This window comes from Cibotium barometz, chromosome 26 (assembly GCF_041138505.1).
Source record: "Cibotium barometz isolate CiBa-2024 chromosome 26, ASM4113850v1, whole genome shotgun sequence".
In the NCBI taxonomy this organism is placed as follows: domain Eukaryota; kingdom Viridiplantae; phylum Streptophyta; class Polypodiopsida; order Cyatheales; family Cibotiaceae; genus Cibotium; species Cibotium barometz.
In genome coordinates this window covers 46726621-46744040 of record NC_141071.1, presented here as the reverse complement: position 1 = coordinate 46744040, position 17420 = coordinate 46726621, and the positions used below count along the sequence as shown (strand labels likewise).

Sequence of the window (17420 nt, the reverse complement as noted above, 5' to 3'; positions counted from 1 at the left end):
GATCTTGGAGAGGCATAGAGCCACCTTCCCACACCCAGTGGATCTGTAGAGCCTTCTATAGGCTACCCCCATGCTTGATATCGTTGATGGCCCCCTCCTACCGGGGGGTTAGCTCCATAGGCTGTATGATGATGATGATCCCATTTTGTATCATGTGGCTAGGATTTGACATTCCCAGCGCATAGCTCTCGTCTTTGTTTTCTTTTGTGCCATGATGAGATTACATGGACACTATTGTATCAATTTTGGTCTCATAGACCCACTGGGTCTTTTGAAGACGTTTAATGTAACTCTCTCTCTCTCTCTCTCTCTCTCTCAAGCACCATGTAGTCTGAACATGGTATCAAAGCCTCCTTATCCACCCCTCACCTGTGTTTTCCATCCCACCATGTTCATGCCTAGCTAACCCTTTTCTCCATGCCATCATGCTCATCTACCTTTTTGCATTTTTAAGGGTTTTCTGCATTTTTAGGGTTTTTACATTTTTAGGGTTTTTGCATTTTTACATTTTTAAAGTTTTTGCATTTTTAAGGATTTTTTTTGCACTTTCAGGGTTTCTGTGTTTTGATGGTGCTGCCACCACCACCACCACCACCATCATCATCAGGACTGCGTTTTGACGTTTTTAGAGTTTCTGTGTTTTGATGCTGCTGCCACCACCACCATCATCATTAGGACTGCATTTTGATGCTGTTGCCATCATCGTCATCATGATCAAGGTTGCGTTTTTCTGTCCACTGATTCTTTGGGTTTTTCTATACCCCATTGGCTGCCCACTCTTGCTATCCATCAAGCGTCTGCTGCCTCCATGCGTAGCCACTATAAGACCACACATGGCTGCGTTTTTCTTTCCCGCATGAGCCGCGTTCTTCTTTACACATGAGTTGCGTTTTTATGTCCTCAACTTTGCACATGAAGCTACATTAATCGTCTCAATCATGGAGACACATAGGAGCAACATTGCCATTGAGAAGTTTATTGGGGGAAACTTTCCTTAGACTTCTTTTGATGTGAGAAGGTGTGTGGAACATCGTCAAAGGAACAAACAAGCCGCTTGAAGCAGATGCCTAGAAAACCCCTATATGGGAGCACAAGAATGACAAAGCAAGGGACTGATTGGCTTGGGGCTTGCTGGCAATCTCATCCACCATGTGGACTTCGACAAAACAGCCCAAGAGATATGGGAGAAGCTGGAAAACCTTTTCGGCAACAAAATCAAGAACTCAAAGGTATTCCTTAAACAATTTTTTTTTTAATTTTAAGGATGAACGAGAATCAAACTTTGGGTGAACATTTGAGCAACTTAGGCTCCATCATTCAACAGATTGCTGCCACCAAAGCACAAGTTGATGAAAATGATACGAAAGCTATGCTATTTACCAACATAGAAGCGATTTCAAAAAACTATGAGATCCTAAGCATACTAAGGATCTCTCGTGAGATGGAATATGATGAGTTGGTAGCAATTCTTATTGATGAAGACCATAGTCACATGAAAACCCTTTTTTCCCTATGAAACATGAAACAGATGAAATGTTTCGAAATGAAATGAAATACTCCCAACCAAAATGCCATTTCACCCAAACTTCATTTAAAAAAGAAACCTTATTCTTGTGCTCTTTTGTCTCCTCCCCCTCCTCTCAATGTCAATTTTCATTATTAATCCGTAAAGGCATAACAATGGCAGACAAAAGTTTATTGTGACTACGTGTAACACTCCTCAAATTTGACTTCTTGGTCAATTTCACCTAATTTTACACCCAATTGTTAAAATTTCTTAAAATTATTCTACTAGCTCTTCTATTTTCCCTAATTTACAAATCCCAGTTTCATGCTTTCAATCTCATAATCAATAAAACACCGTTTCGCCCAAATTCAACGTCTTGGTCAATTTCACCTAATTTCACATCCATTGTTGAAATTTTCAACAAGTGTTCTACTAGCTCTTCAATTATCACGTACTTGCAATTTTTAAATGCCAAATTTATATCTTAGCCTCAATTGCATCTAATTTCACACCAATTGTTGAAATTTCCTACAATTTCTTTGATTTTTCACTTTCCCCTAATTTAATGAATCCCAATTTCTTACTTTCAACCTCAATCGTCACGCCCAATTGTTGAATTTCCTATGATTTCCTTAAATTCTCACTTTTTTCCAATTTGGTCTCACAAGTGTCACTTCAAAACCACTTTGTTTCGTCCATAGAGACGAGACAAAACAAAACAAAACGCTCGAAATAACGAAACGATGAATTGGACGAACCGTTTCTTGTGACAAGACTGCCATCTTAAAGAGCTGGCTGAAGTATCACTTGTGTTAGAGAAAGTTTTCCTCTTGAGGATGAAAGGCAAGCAAGAAAGAAAGATCATCAAGTGCACCTATTGCAAAAGGATTGGACATACATAAGATAAGTGTTTTAAGAAGATGGCCAAAGAGCAATCAAAGGACCTAGAGTTAGACGTCCTCGTCCCGTCGGACTTTGACCACCCGCCCTCACCAGCCCTAGATTCAGGAGATCCTGGCCCACCATTGAGCAGCCTCGATCCTATAGCAGACTATCGATAGCTATAGCCTTCTTGTATCACCCATGATGGACATCTTGGTAGGCCCTTGCCTGACATACATGGTTGATTGACTATTTTTATTAAGCTCTCCCATATCCCATCACTTATTGTACCCTATACCTGGCATAGTAGGATCTAGATTTTTCATCTTGTATAATCTCAGAGGTTGAGATCTTAGCTTTCAATTTTTCAGCTTTAGTTTAATGTTGTTTTATCTTATTTCATCCATGTCAAGATCTCATAGACACTATGTACACATCATTTTGGTCTCATAGACCCTCCGGGTCTTTTGAAGACAATAATATAACTCTCTCTCTCTCTCTCTCTCTCTCTCTCTCTCTCTCTCTCGCAAGCACCATGTAATCTCAACAATGCCACCCCAAAGCTTATGCGGGAATGGATAGCGGTGGTGCCGGTCTCTACGCAAGAGCCACCGATGAGGTTTGAAACTCTCATTGACACCAAGAAGCAAGAGTCATCACCAAGCCCATGTGTGGTGGCCCTACCTGTCTCTATTATCATCAAAGGCGAGCTAGCTACGGTGCCAAACCTCCAAGAAAGCCGCACACAAACTTCTGTGGCACAACCAAGTAGGCTCAAAGGGAGCACCAAGGTCTCAAAACAACCCTGTGTGCGATGCCACAACACCAACTCACGAGCTGGAAGGCCAAAGCTTAATGAAGTGTACCTACCAAATTGGTGGCGTGGTGGCTTCAAAGCTTTCATCATGGATGGGCAAGCGATTTTTCACCCTTGCTCATTGAGCTTACAAAGTAAGCCAGAGGCCTTGAACCCCATTTGTATATATGTAATGTAGCACTTGCTATTATTGCTATAGATAGACATACTTGGGAATGATCTAAAAACTTTTTTTTTTTCCGGAAACAAGATCCTTCTTCTATTAGTTAATAAAAGCCAGCCTTAAAAGGCTACATTCGAACTCGCCTCGAAGTATGGAGCAAGGATTAAAGAACGAAAAAATAGGAAAGGATGCACTTCTCCTCCTGTTGGCTACTGTAGAAGGAGAAGACTATCTCGTGCAATGGATTTGGGGGGGGGGGATAACCACATAGGCTTCCCGTCGCTTCCGCATACGGTCAAAACAACCCTGAAGCTTCCCTCACTTGCCGTGGAGGGTGTGAATGATGTTGAGCCAGATCCTCTTGATGGACTTTGCAGGCAGAGTGTGGGTGCCTTCGATGGCTTTGCTGCATCAAGCTCTCCAGATGTGCCATGTGGCAATGCTGCTACAAATCTCCCATCTCTCACACGAACCAAGAGTCGATGGGGTTGGAACTGGCACTACCGAGATGCGGAGGTGAGAGACCTAAAGGGCTAGTCTCCCACCTTCCTCCTCGTAAGCCATGACAACCTCGGCCTTAGTGGCCCAAGCAATAGTGCCCCATGTAATAGTATGGGAAGAGGCCCTGTCCATAGTGAAGATGCGAAGAATTCGCTGCCACACTTACTGAGCCTTCAGGCAATCCCAAGGACAATGTCGTTGAGACTCCTGGGGATGGCCACATCTCGGACATGATGCTGGTCTACCTCCAATGGTCAACCACGTGCCTACTGCCAAATATGTATGTGCCAGTAGCCACAAAAGAGAGTGATCTTCAGAGGCCAAAAACTCTCCCATAGCCTCTTCCAAAAATCCGAGAGAATGTGCGGTGAGAGGCCCTGGGATTGTGAGTGCCGGAGTGCCCTTGACCTCGGGCATCTAGATCCTACGGCCAAGCTATGCGGTGTATGTAAAAAATGGGGAACCTGGAATCTCCTCCTTGTGTGTAGGTCACCAAAAAACTTAAAATTAAAACAAAAACCAAGCAAAAAACATATAATAGAAACAACCGCAAGTGCACACTCTCTATCCACACACACATAAAACACACACTCGCATATACACACAAAACACACCCCCCCCCCCCCCCCCCCCAAACACACACATACACACCCTCCCTCCCTGTTCCCCTCCCAAATGTTAAACCCTTTTTTTTTCCCTATTTTATTTTTAACAGTGATTACCTCTTTTTTAGAACCAGCATGTTATTGTTGCATCTCTGGAGGTTTGACAGAAACTCAGTACGAAGGCCTTTGTGTGAATATATGCTCTTGTGTGTGTGTGTGTGTGTGTGTGTGTGTGTGTGTGTGGAGTGCGTGTGTGAGAGCATATCTTGATACAGAGTTCTACACCCACTATTGGGCACTGATGACGTTAGTGGGAATGTCGTAGTATCTAGTCCATACTATACATAATGGAGTTGATAGTTATATAGTCTTGAGGATGGACTACCATGAGTATATAACATGCACGTTTCTAAAAGGTGAATTTGGGCATGTTCGTGGATTCATCTAGGTATATATTTCAGCCATATTAGCGGACATGCAGATTTTACATTGTGAAGTTTTCGTCCGAGTTGCGGCCAGTTTGTATTGTGCTAATTATTTCTATCTTTAGCGGTGCATTTTCCCTATCAACTACTTATTTGCTGTACTAATCCTTTCTATTTGCTACTTCCCTTAGTGCTAGGCTTCATTATGGCTGAGTCTGCTCTGCATCTCTGGAGGTTTGACAGAAACTCAGTACGAAGGCCTTTGTGTGAATATATGCTCTTATGTGTGTGTGTGTGTGTGTGTGTGTGTGTGTGTGTGTGTGGAGTGCGTGTGTGCGAGCATATCTTGATACAAAGTTCTACACCCACTATTTGGCAGTGATGGCGTTAGTGGGGATGTCGTAGTATCTACTAGTCCAACTATGCATAATGGAGTTGATAGTTATATAGTCTTGAGAATGGACTACCATGAGTATATAACATGCACGTTCCTAAAAGGTGAATTTGGGCATGTTCCTTGATTCATCTAGGTATATATATTATTACATTATAAAGAAGCCATAATGTGTGAAATACTTGAAAACCAGTGTAATATATATCACATCAACATTCTAATCGTTTGGATATCCATAATTTAGCATTCAAATGTACATAAAGAGTTTAATTAATTTGTAATCCAATCCAAGAAAGTACAGGAGAATTTATTTTCTCCCTCTTCCATGAAATGATTTTATACAAAAATTATCAAATTTAAAGAACTCACTGTAAGCTTATCTCTTTTAAAACAATTAAGGCAAGTCTGGTGAATTCTTCATTTGAATTATGCTGTTAATTCCTATTTATCTGGTTAATTTTTGTGTCAAAGGATGTGGGATCAAATGAAGGGAAGTACTACGCAATTAACGTGCCACTCAAAGCTGGGATTGATGATACTAGCTTTACCGGAATGTTCAAGTTGGTAAATGCTTTTGAACAAGTTGTATAGTAATGAAAAATGCACAATTCTTTTGGCCCAAATCTAAGCTGATGTAAAGTGTGGATGGCAGATCATTTCAAAGGTTGTAGAGTTCTATCAGCCTGGTGCCATTGTGCTACAATGTGGAGCTGATTCTCTTGCAGGAGATCGGCTTGGCTGCTTCAACCTTTCCATTGAAGGTAGAGTCAAGTCGTCATGTGCTATCTCATTGACTATTACCATCTCATAATTGAAGATTTGAAAGTTTTTAAGAGGCAAGGAATGAAGGTTTATTAATGAGACTACTAGATATAGGGTCCTTATTGTTCTTCCTTCAAAGGATTAGCTCCTTGCCGCAACTTGCTGGTGCTTCATGACCATGTGTAGGGCAGTCAAGGAGATTGATTTGCAACTATGTTGATCAGGGCTTGATCATGACTCCAGGAAATCAGTTGCATGGGAGACTAGAACTATGACAGTAAGGCAACGAGTTGCATGGGAGACTTACCATATTATTTAAGCAAAAAGGGTAGCTTTATTGAAAAAAATTATTGTGCGGCCTTCTTCCAGGGAATCATTTATTTTCTTGTTATCTTATGCAAAGCGTGGGAAGTGGGAACCCCACTTTATTTTCACATAGGCAGATATTAGGATGCCCTGCTTCCCTTCGCTAGTTTCTATCATTAATGGATGGTGCAAGCTTAGATCCAATGCGCAGCAATCTGTTCCATGCACTCAGGATGAAATCGGCAGGCAATCGATTATTTCTGGAATGACTAAAACAAGATGAGACTGGGGTTTGGTGGATATATTCAGTGGTTCTGATGTGATAAGAGAGCCAGCCTCTTCTATTAAGGCCTCTCAGACACGGAGACAAACATGTTGACTGCGGGAATTTGTGATGTCCAAAAGAGAATGACACGGGTTGATTTTGCTACTGACTGATAGAGGGACAAAAATGACACTCCTGTCTCTTGGCATGGCGTATTCTTACCCACAGTTTATTGACATCCATTCGAATAAGGATGGGGATACTTAACTTTACTCCATGAAGGGGATAGAAGATGATCTTAATATATGTGTGTGTGTGTGTGTGCGTGTATATACATATATCTATGTATATATGTATATCTATGCACACACACACACTTTTTTTTTTGTAATATCCAGTGCAGTATATTTATATGCTCATAAATTTACAAGATGGGAAGTCTCCGAAGCGGAGAGTATCCCAAATGTCAGAAACACAAAGAGAAAAGCTCTAAACAAGAAGCATCCATATCACCCTCATGGCAGGCATCATATAAGGATTGCCGCAATGAGGCTCTGAAGGATTCATATGACTGGTGATTCTGCCGACCCAAGTATGCCAAATTATGCTCACTCCAGATTGTCCAAAGAGCCCAATATCTCACCCAAGAGAGAAATAGTGAGTATTGGGACAAGGACCGCATATATCTGCCAAAAAGCCAGAAATGTTTCCCAAAATTGTGACTAGGGAAACGGAGCCGAAGAAAATCTGAAATTCTCCTGAGGAGGATCCTGGAACAAGGGCAGTGCCAGAGCAGATGAAGAACAGTCTCTGAGGGAGCCTGACATTTTAGACATGTGGAAGGTGCAATGTGACGTCTAGCAAGTATGACCCCCACTGACAATGTACCTGTCAAACATCTCCAAAGAAAAAGTCTTTGTTTCAATGGCATTTTACACTTCCACAACATCCGGAGATTCTTTCTCCACCATGAGAGGGGCTTCCTTATATGCCATAGAGAATTAGCATGTTGATGAATCCATGGGGCAGGCTGAAGAAGCCTGTAGGCTTTGATGGAGGTTAAGGCAGGAAGGGGAACAGGATGAATGCATGTAGCAGATGGTTGCAATTGCCAATCGAGAAGCCTGTTTGTGTCAGCCACGGGTGGAATAGGTAAAAAGGTATGCAATAAATCAGCAATTTTCTTCCATATCAACCTATGGTGCATTCCCAATGCATAGGAAGCAGTGGCCCGGGGAAAGGATAAGACATATCCCGATCATCTACCACATCATGTACGTACCTAATTCCCAATTTCATAAGATTGTATGCCCGAACAGGTTCCTGTAAAGCCAGTGGAGTGTCAAAGATGGCACTCCAATGAATACTTTCTTTCCTCATCGAGTTTGTCTCCAAGCAATTATCAGGAGCCCATTTGACCTTAGAGAGAACTTGTCAAGTATGAGGGCAGTAGAGAAAGGACAACCAGGTATCCTCCCTACAAATCTCCCAATCACAACCTCCCAATGATCCGTAATCCAATGACCATAAGCAGAAGTTCTCATGTTGACACACATGGATGCTAACATACAAGTCTATGGTTGCTGTTGACGGAAAAAAGTATGCAACATTGTAGCCTTCCTTGCAAGTACATGATATTTTATATTGAGGACATTAAGTCCACCATGCATCCTTGGGGAGCACACCATTTCCATCTTCATCAGTCTCAATGCTTTCACAGCAGTTTTTGTCTTCCATAATCTCCATAGCTTGAGACATAAAAGCTGAAATATCCCTGGAGGACCAATGCAGTAAGGGCAAATAGAACTGGACATAAGACATAACAATGGATTGTACTATTCTGAGCCTGACATGAAGAGGCCAAGTAGAAATCTTCCAGTATTCCAGTTTATGTTGAAGTCTTTGGAAAATCCATTTTAACTGCTGCTTTCTGGTGATATGCCATCCTATGGGATATCCCAAATGCCTGACAATATCTCCGGAATGCACCACCTGACCCGGCCAAAGAATAGAATGCCAGTTACATTGTTTCAGGGGGAGTAATTTAGATTTTTCAAAATTGACATGCAATCCCGCTGCCAACCCATATAAAGAAAGAGTGGCCATAAGCATGCGAAGTTCCTGAGGAGAATTTTGTGGCATGAAGAAGGAATCATCAGCATATGCTTGTGCCAAAAAAGATGTAGCCCCTGGGATTTTGAGACCAGTAATCTGTCCTGTGTTTGTAAGATGATCAAGATACATCAAAAGAGGATGGGTCGCAATGGCATAGAAGAGAGCACTGAGAGGGCAGCCCTGTCTAACTGATCGACCCAATATCCATGACCGAGACAGATGGCGCCCAAGAATGCACTGAGCAGTAGAGCCAGAATAAAGCCAGTAAACAGCTTTTGCCATCTTGGGACCAGGCCCCGACTTTGTCATGATCTGAGAGATGAAATCCCATTGAACATTGTCAAATGCCTTGGCAATATCCACCTGCAATATAAGCACATCTTGATGCGAATACTTAGCATATTCAATTGCAGTCAAGGCATTGGATATATTGTCATGGATTTGTCTTCGCGGCACAAAACCATACTGATGAGGATGAAGTCCTGCATGCAATATCCTGTGAAGCCTATGTACAATCATTTTGGCAATAAGTTTGTAAAGTACAGGCATCAAAGTAATAGGCCTCCAATCTGATATATGATCACACAGATGTTTTTTGGGGACAAGCTTGACTATACCATGCTTCCAAGAGTGCGGTAACTGATTTTCTTCCCAGGCCACATTGATCATTCGCAAAAGGACCTCTTTCAAATCATTCCAAAAAGAAATATAAAATTCCACTGTGAGGCCATCCCAGCCAGGGGACTTGTATTTGCTGAGGTGGAACAACGCATTATCAAGTTCTGTGTCAGTAAAAGGCCTTTCCAAGGTAAGAGCATCATCCATTTCAACTATTCCAAAAACATATCGAAGAAATTCAGTCCTGGCATCAGTCACTTGATTAGATGGGGAACCAGGAGCAGAAAACAATTCCTGGAAATAATTGTGGCATTCATCTTGGAGATCAGAGAAAGAGTGAGTCCAAGAGCCATCCAGTTTCCTAACCCTTAGACATGAATTTTTATTTCGAGTAGCATGCAAGCCCTGGAAAAAGGATTTTGAAGAGCAGCCCTTATCCATGAGGGGCTTCATTCTTACCCTAATCTGCCATTTGTGCAATTTCCTCTGATCATTAACAGCAAGTTTAAATTGTGCATGTGAAAGGGAATCCTTTTCTGAATCAGAGAGTGGCCTCGACTGAGAAAATTCAGTCAAATGTTGTGCTGTCCTTTTTGCCCATTTAACCTCATTCCTCCATTTTATCATATGCCATTTGCCATACTCCCTAATGACATTCTGAATACGAGAGACGAAGCTGTCCCAAGCATAATTCATGTCCTCCTGGGCATGAAATGGCAAAGGATGAATGGCCAATCTGATCATTTGCTGAAAATTGTGATGTTGAAAATAAGCCCGATTAACATGCAATAGTCTACTGGAGAGAAATGGCAAATCATCCAGAGGCATGCCAAGCTGCAAATTCATCCACAATGGAGCATGATCTGACAAGCCCAATGAGAAATCTATAAGGAGATGAGGGCTAAAATCTGCAAATTGTTGTGGATAAAACAGGTCCTCAAGGGTATCAAACACATACTGAGCTTCCAACGTAAATGCATCATCTTGTAAAGCCGGCTCTGATAGGCGGCGCTTAGCATCTGCAGATCTTTCTTTTCGGGCATATGTACAAACATCTAAGGCTGAAGCCATTGATAGAACCACGGAAAGGGAAAGGCTGTGAAAAGGAACAGGCTGATATTGATAGAAGGTGGCTGTGAGGTTACGAAGGCAAGAAGGAAAGTGGAATAGAACAGTAATGCAGAAAAAGTGCAAGAAAGCGGTAGAGAAAAACTGCAAAAAGGACACTATAGAGTTATGGGAAAAGTATGGCAGGGAAAGACTGAATCGTAGTGCGCGCGCACACACACACACACACACACACACACACACACACACACACACACACACACACACACACATATGTGTGTGTGTGTGTGTGTGTGTGTGTGTGTGTGTGTACATGCCAATCAGCTTTGGAGACTTAATAAACCTCTCAGATGGTGGACTCGGTGCCTACGCTGTATATGGAAGAATGGTCGTCCTTTGAAGCAAAAAGTTTTCATGTGGAGATGTCTGCTCGGGGTGTTACGGGTGGGGATGACATTGGCAAAACGACGTATTGCATCGTCGCACTGTGTGCGCTTCTCTTGCTGCAGTGAGACCCTTTCACACCTATTATGGCAGTGTTCGGTTACCAGGCAGTTCATTGTGGCATTGTCGGCACGCCTGCAGATTCGTTTCCCATCGAAACGTTTCTTCAAGCAATTTTGGCTCTTTGGGAAGTTCCCCTCATCGCTGGACGTATATGCCCCTTTCATTGCTTGGGTCAGATTTACTCTCTTTTGGACTATTTGGCATGATAGAAATCATCAGACCTTCATGCATGCCCCCTTAGATACGTATGCATTTTTTAGGCATTCTTTGCATGCCTCTCTATATGATGCCTATCATATTAGAGACTTCTCTCCGCATATCTTAGAAGTGTTTTCCCACTGTTTCTAGGTTCCATCCACTCTGGGTGGTAGCGGTTCTACATTAAGTTAATTAAAATCAATGGTTTCACTAAAAAGTGTGTGTGCACACACACACACACACACACACACACACACACACACACACACACACACATACATATACATATACATATACATATACATATACATATATATGTATGTATGTATGTACACACACACTTTTTTTTTTTTTTGTAAAGCTTCATGTCATTAATTACAGGTGGGAAACCTCAAAACGAGGAAAACCCACCAAAAAGACCACACTTTTTATTTACAAGTGGGAAACCTCTAAGCGAGGAAAACCCAGAAAAAGAAGAGTAACTATAGGCTTCACTACCTAGAAGCAATCAAAGTAAATCCTATAAGCATCAAGAGTGATGTCCCCAGCATCATAAGCAAAATGAAGCGCGTGACCAAGCGAGAACTTGAAGTAATGGAAGGGAACAATGTCATTGGCTTGGAACATGAGGTTGTTCCGAACATGCCATATGGTCCAAAAGACCCAGAATCGGACCCAGCTGAAAAATACAGCAAAGTGAGACTGTGATGCTTGTAACACCCCAAAAAGCCAAAAGCATCTGTGAAAAATGCCCGAAGGGAAATGAAGGCGAAGAGCAGTCGAGACCCGGCGAATGAACGATCTGGAGCATACGCAACCCCATAGTAAATGTGGGACAGTCTCCTCAGTAGCTTTACATCGGACACAACGTGAAGGCGCAATATGACGTGCATGTAACAAGCTACCAACAGGAAGAGCACCAACCAAACAGCGCCACAAGAACAGGCGTTCTTTGAGAGGCAGATGACTTTTCCAAATGCGAAACAATGTACGTTTCCACCACATTGAAGATTTGGAGAGAGACCATAGCTGATTACCATGTCTGACTATCCATGCATCCGATTGCAAGAGGGCATAAACTGTCCCAGCTGAAATACATTTCATAGCAGTGGCTCCAAGATTCCAATCAGATAGACGGGAATCCACATTCAAGCGAGGTAAAGGAGAAATATCAGCAATCATCCGCTGAATTTCTGTCCAAAGATGAGAATAATGGGATCCCAATCGAAAACGATCCGCCGCAACAGAGAAGGAAAGAACCTGACCAGTGTCATCCACCACCTGATGTATCTGACATATTCCTTTTTGAGATAGAAAATATGCCTGACGAGGTGAACGGTCAACCAAAGTGGAAGAAAATACACGACTCCAATGCAAACTCTCTAGCCGCAGGGAATTGCCCATCAAAGATCGGGAACCATGCCATATCATATGTGAAGTAACTTCCTTCCAATCAATAATGAGAGAAGAAGTGAAAGGACATCTCGGAATGTGTCCTTCAAGCTTTCCACATATAAGATCCCAGTATGTGGGTTGCCAATGACCATAGAATGGTGTGACAATATGCCGACACAAATGGGACACCATGAGAGTCCAGGGTTGCTGCTGATCCAACAAAACCGGCAAAAGCATAGCTTTCCTAGCCAAAACATGACGTCTCAAATCCAAAATATTCAGGCCTCCAAGGCGCTTAGGAGAGCATAACTTGTCCATGGATAACAATCTGAGGCCCTTTCCACGAGATGAAGTGCGCCAGAAATGCGCCAATATACTTGACATAAGGGACTTCAAGCGGGATTGAGACCAATATAGCAAAGGTAGATAAAACTGCACATAAGCTACAAGAATGCATTGCACAATTCTAAGACGCACATGAAGCGGCCAAGTGGACAACTTCCAATAATGTAACTTGGAGTGCAAGCGCTCGGCTACCCAATCCAATGTCCGTGTAGCCGATACAGTCCAACCCAGCGGATAACCCAAATGACGAACTATAATGTTCGGAGGAACAAGTTCGCCTGGCCAAAGCAGCTTATGCCAATCATACTCAGTCAGAGCCAATAGTTTGGATTTACGAAAATTCACTTTGAGGCCTGCTGCCAATCCAAACAAATGAAGAGTGTGCATAATTTGTTCCACATCATCTTGGTGATTGCGAGGCATAAAGAGAGAATCATCTGCATAAGCTTGCGCAATAAAATGTTTCCGAGAGGGTAATTTCAAGCCCTGCAATCTTCCAGATGAAGTCAAAGATTCCAAATACATAAGCAGGGGATGAGTAGCAATCGCATAAAGCAAAGCACTGAGAGGACAACCTTGCCTTACTGAACGTCCCAAATGCCAAGGATCTGTGAGAAAACCATCCAACAAACCGGCAGAGGTACTGTCAGCATACAAGAAATAAACCACAGAGGATAGCTTAGGCCCAAATCCCAGCCGAAGCATGGTATCTGCAATGTAATCCCAAAGAACAGTGTCAAATGCCTTTTCAATGTCAACCTGCATGACCAATACATCTTGTCGAGTGTATTTCGCATACTCCATGCCAATGATGACATTTGCTAGATTATCAGTAATTTGCCTTCGTGGAATGAAGCCATACTGAGATGGATGCAAACCATCATGCAAAAACCCTTTAAGTCTATTGACAAGCATTTTAGCCAGCAATTTATAAACCACAGGCATGAGCGTAATCGGCCTCCATTGCGAGAACTCTTCACAAAGTGCTTGCTTTGGAATCAACTTGAGCAAGCCTTCTTTCCAAGATGAAGGCAAAACCTGTTGCTCCCATGCCCTGTTTATCATTAACAATAGTGGCTGATCCAGGTAGTGCCAAAACGACAAGAAAAATTCTACAGTAAGGCCATCCCAACCGGGAGATTTCCAACGGCCCAAATCACACAGACTGGCATACAATTCTGTCTCCGTGAAGGGGGCTTCGAAAAGTTGAGCCTGGTGCGCCGATAAAATCGGTGCAACTTGAGATAAAAACAAGCGACGAGCCTCTCGACCTTCCTGCGTGAGAGAAGAGGCCTCAAAAATCTTGCCATAATGAGATTCCATGGCCCGTGCAAGCCCCACACTAGAGGTAGTCCAATCACCAGTCGGGAGTTTAATCCTCTTAATAGATTGAGACTGCCTAGAAAGATGTAGATGACGAAAGAATTGTTTAGAAGTGCATCCTTTATCCGCTATAGCCTTTTGGCGAGCTCTAGTCTGCCACTTTGCCAATTTTCTCTCATCATTACGATGCAACAAAGCACGAGCAGAAAGCAACTCTGTCATCTGGATTTCAGTAAGAGATGAAGTGTTAGCCAGATGCATCAAACTTTGACAAGTGCCTTTGGCCTGTTGAACTTGCTCTCTGAAATGCGATAAATAGTGTCTGCCATAATCCTGGATCACACATTGAACCCGCATAACAAAACGAAACCATGCTGTGTCCATATCAACATGCATTTGAGAGATCAATGGCGAAATAATATCCACAATCAGATTGCGAAAAACCTCATGCTTAAGATAAGCATTATTGACATGCAGAAGTCTCTTTCTAGTTAATGAATCATTGACAGAACATGAACCGAATTGTATTTTCAAGCATATCGGAGCATGATCCGAGAGACACAAGGAGTAATCAATCCACATATCACATACAAAATCATCATACTGCTGCATCTGAAAGAGATACCATCGGTCCAGACGAGCACGATACATTGATCGAGTGTTATGCTGAAATGTGAATCCTGGATCATTGGCTTGCAACAGAGGCCACAAATCCAGGGCATTACATGTGTGCTGAAAGAGATCCCAAGCTTGTCGTTCCACATGAAGCATGTGAGAATGTCCAGTAGTATTATCCACATGATTTGGAGCATTATTAAAATCGCCACAAAGAAATGCATTAGAACGCCAACAATAAGAGGAGATGGCATGCCACAAACGAGCCCTGTCAGTAGAGGCTGTGTATGCATACACACCACCAAACTCAAAAAACTTCCCCATTGATAATACAATCATTGACCATCCATCTACACACCACCAAACTCAAAAACTTCCCCATTGATAATACATTGAATGACCATCCATCTACCAGCTGGATCATTGAATACCAACGTGGGAAATAATTCATGGCGAACAAGCATCAGCACTCCAGAGTATCCAGCAGATCCTGCATAAGCTATCCAATATCCCGCAAAATAGGAAGTTTGTCCGGCAAAATTATGCTGATTATGCTCTTGAAGAACAACAATATCTGCTTTGCAAGTATGTACATAGGGCCAGGTTAGCCTCCATTTATCCTGATTGCATAATCCGCGCACATTATATGAAATGCAATGTATAGAACTATGCATCTTAAATGGTATATACAGTGGGCGAGAAAACCAACAGAAAGCTTAAGAACTCGTGCCCATGGGCACATCCGCATCTGTCGCGGAAACATCAGCTGCCAAATCAAAACTCGAATGTGGAGGAAACAAGTGATGGCCATCCGACGTTGAAGCGGTGCCCCCTGTAACTACTTCCTTATAAGATCGAACAACTTTATCCCAGGCCTGAGCCAAGGAAGAGTTATCATTACAAGGCAGTTTTTGCTGAGCAACATTCTTCAAGGGGGGCACATAATTGCGAGAAGATGGTAGAGTACGTGCTTTGATAGTTTTCTTGGGTACTATCCACGCCTGAGTAGCAGGAAGCTTCTCTTTGCCCTTGTCTTTGATGTTCGGGGAAGCAGGAAGACTTGGCATTTGAGACTGCTTCCCTTTACCTTTATTTAGTCCAGGTGTTGATGTGAATGCGGAAGCACCTTTAGATTGTGCCTCAGGGGAAGATTTCACTGGAGGAGGAGTCTGAGGGGTAGGGACAGCCGAAGGAGGGGGTTGTAGATTTGGTTCAGAACATTCAGATTGCATATGACCAAATTTGCCACAGCGAAAACAGGAATTGGCAAATTTCCCCCATTTAAGCTTGAATGGTCGCTTTCCGACCACTGTGTCCCCAGAATCAACGGTAATGCCCGTAGGAGCAGGAAGATCAGTGTCCCATAGAATACAAAAACGATTTGTATTGGCATCCAACTTCGGGGGGCAAATCACTTTGCCCAATTGAGCAGCCAACAAAGGAAGAAAATGACGCCAAGTACGAGGAAAATCCACCACTTCAACCCAAACCGGGCACTTATGTCGAATAAGGCTTTGATAATCTTTAGGAAGAGCCCAGGGAAGAACATGAGTCATTTGCGTATTGAAGAAGAGGGGAGACATTTCCAACAAAGCATCTCTAGCTTCCATGTCTGCTAACAAGACCTCATAGAATCCTCTTGCTCCAAAATAAACACCCCGGACTGCTTGACGCTTAAGCAAGAAATCAACCCATTGTCCCACATCCTGTGCACTAGGCATCTTGCCCGGGAAAAAGAGAATCACTGCATTCAATGCATACTGCGCAACCGGATCCATGAGCTCCTGCACCGGAATACGCACTTCTGTGACTGGAGCAGGTCCTTCCCAAGCACATCTTGCTTCTTCGAAATCCTCATGCAGGCATTCCTTAATCAAAGACATGGCATCCAAATTCGAGGTGTTCATTGCTTTCCAACGCTTATAAATGGCCAGCTCAGGTGATTCCATCATGCACACCTTAAATTTTCTATAATCCCCAGAACTGCTGTAAGCCCTACTGCTGCTGCAGACAAGAATTTGCTGCGGTACCACTGGCCGAATCTGCTGCAAGCCCCAAATGAAGTAGAAACCCTAATGCTGCTGCAGACGAGGAAGTACTGCTGCTGTAGAACGCTGGTGTAGAACAGGAGTCGGGCTGGCTGACACACACACACACACACAAAAACACGCACACACACACAGTACGCACGCACGCGCGCACAGACACAAACAGAGATGTACAACGCAGCACACACTCGCCGGCTTTATCAGACAGGTAAGTGGCGAGCAGAGTCGAGCAGAGACGCAGGCGAGGACAGTCGCAGGTTCGCAGGCGAACAGAGTCGCAGGCTCACAAGCGAGTAGAGTCGCAGTCGAACAGGGTCGCAGGCGAGCAGTCGAACAGGGTCGCAGGCGAGCGCACCACACACACAAGCTTTTTCGCAGGGTCGCAGGGTCGCAGGGTCGCAGGGTCGCAGGCGAGCACACACACACGTATGTACACACACACACACACACACACACACACACACACATATATACACACACACACACACACACACACACACACATATATATATTACACACACACACACACACACACACACACACACACACACACACACATAT

At 43.2% G+C, this 17420-nt stretch overlaps 1 protein-coding gene across 2 annotated transcripts in view; it reads left to right on the top strand.

The window, feature by feature from the left end:
* The window catches only part of HDA9 (histone deacetylase 9), a 95679-nt gene that overhangs the window by 57459 nt on the left and 20800 nt on the right, over positions 1–17420 (top strand). For both annotated transcript variants that reach the window (XM_086820707.1, XM_086820708.1), the window contains exons 7-8: positions 5766–5858; positions 5947–6055. In XM_086820707.1, the coding sequence (XP_086676833.1) occupies positions 5766–5858; positions 5947–6055 (202 nt within the window). The remainder of the gene's footprint in view (positions 1–5765; positions 5859–5946; positions 6056–17420) is intronic.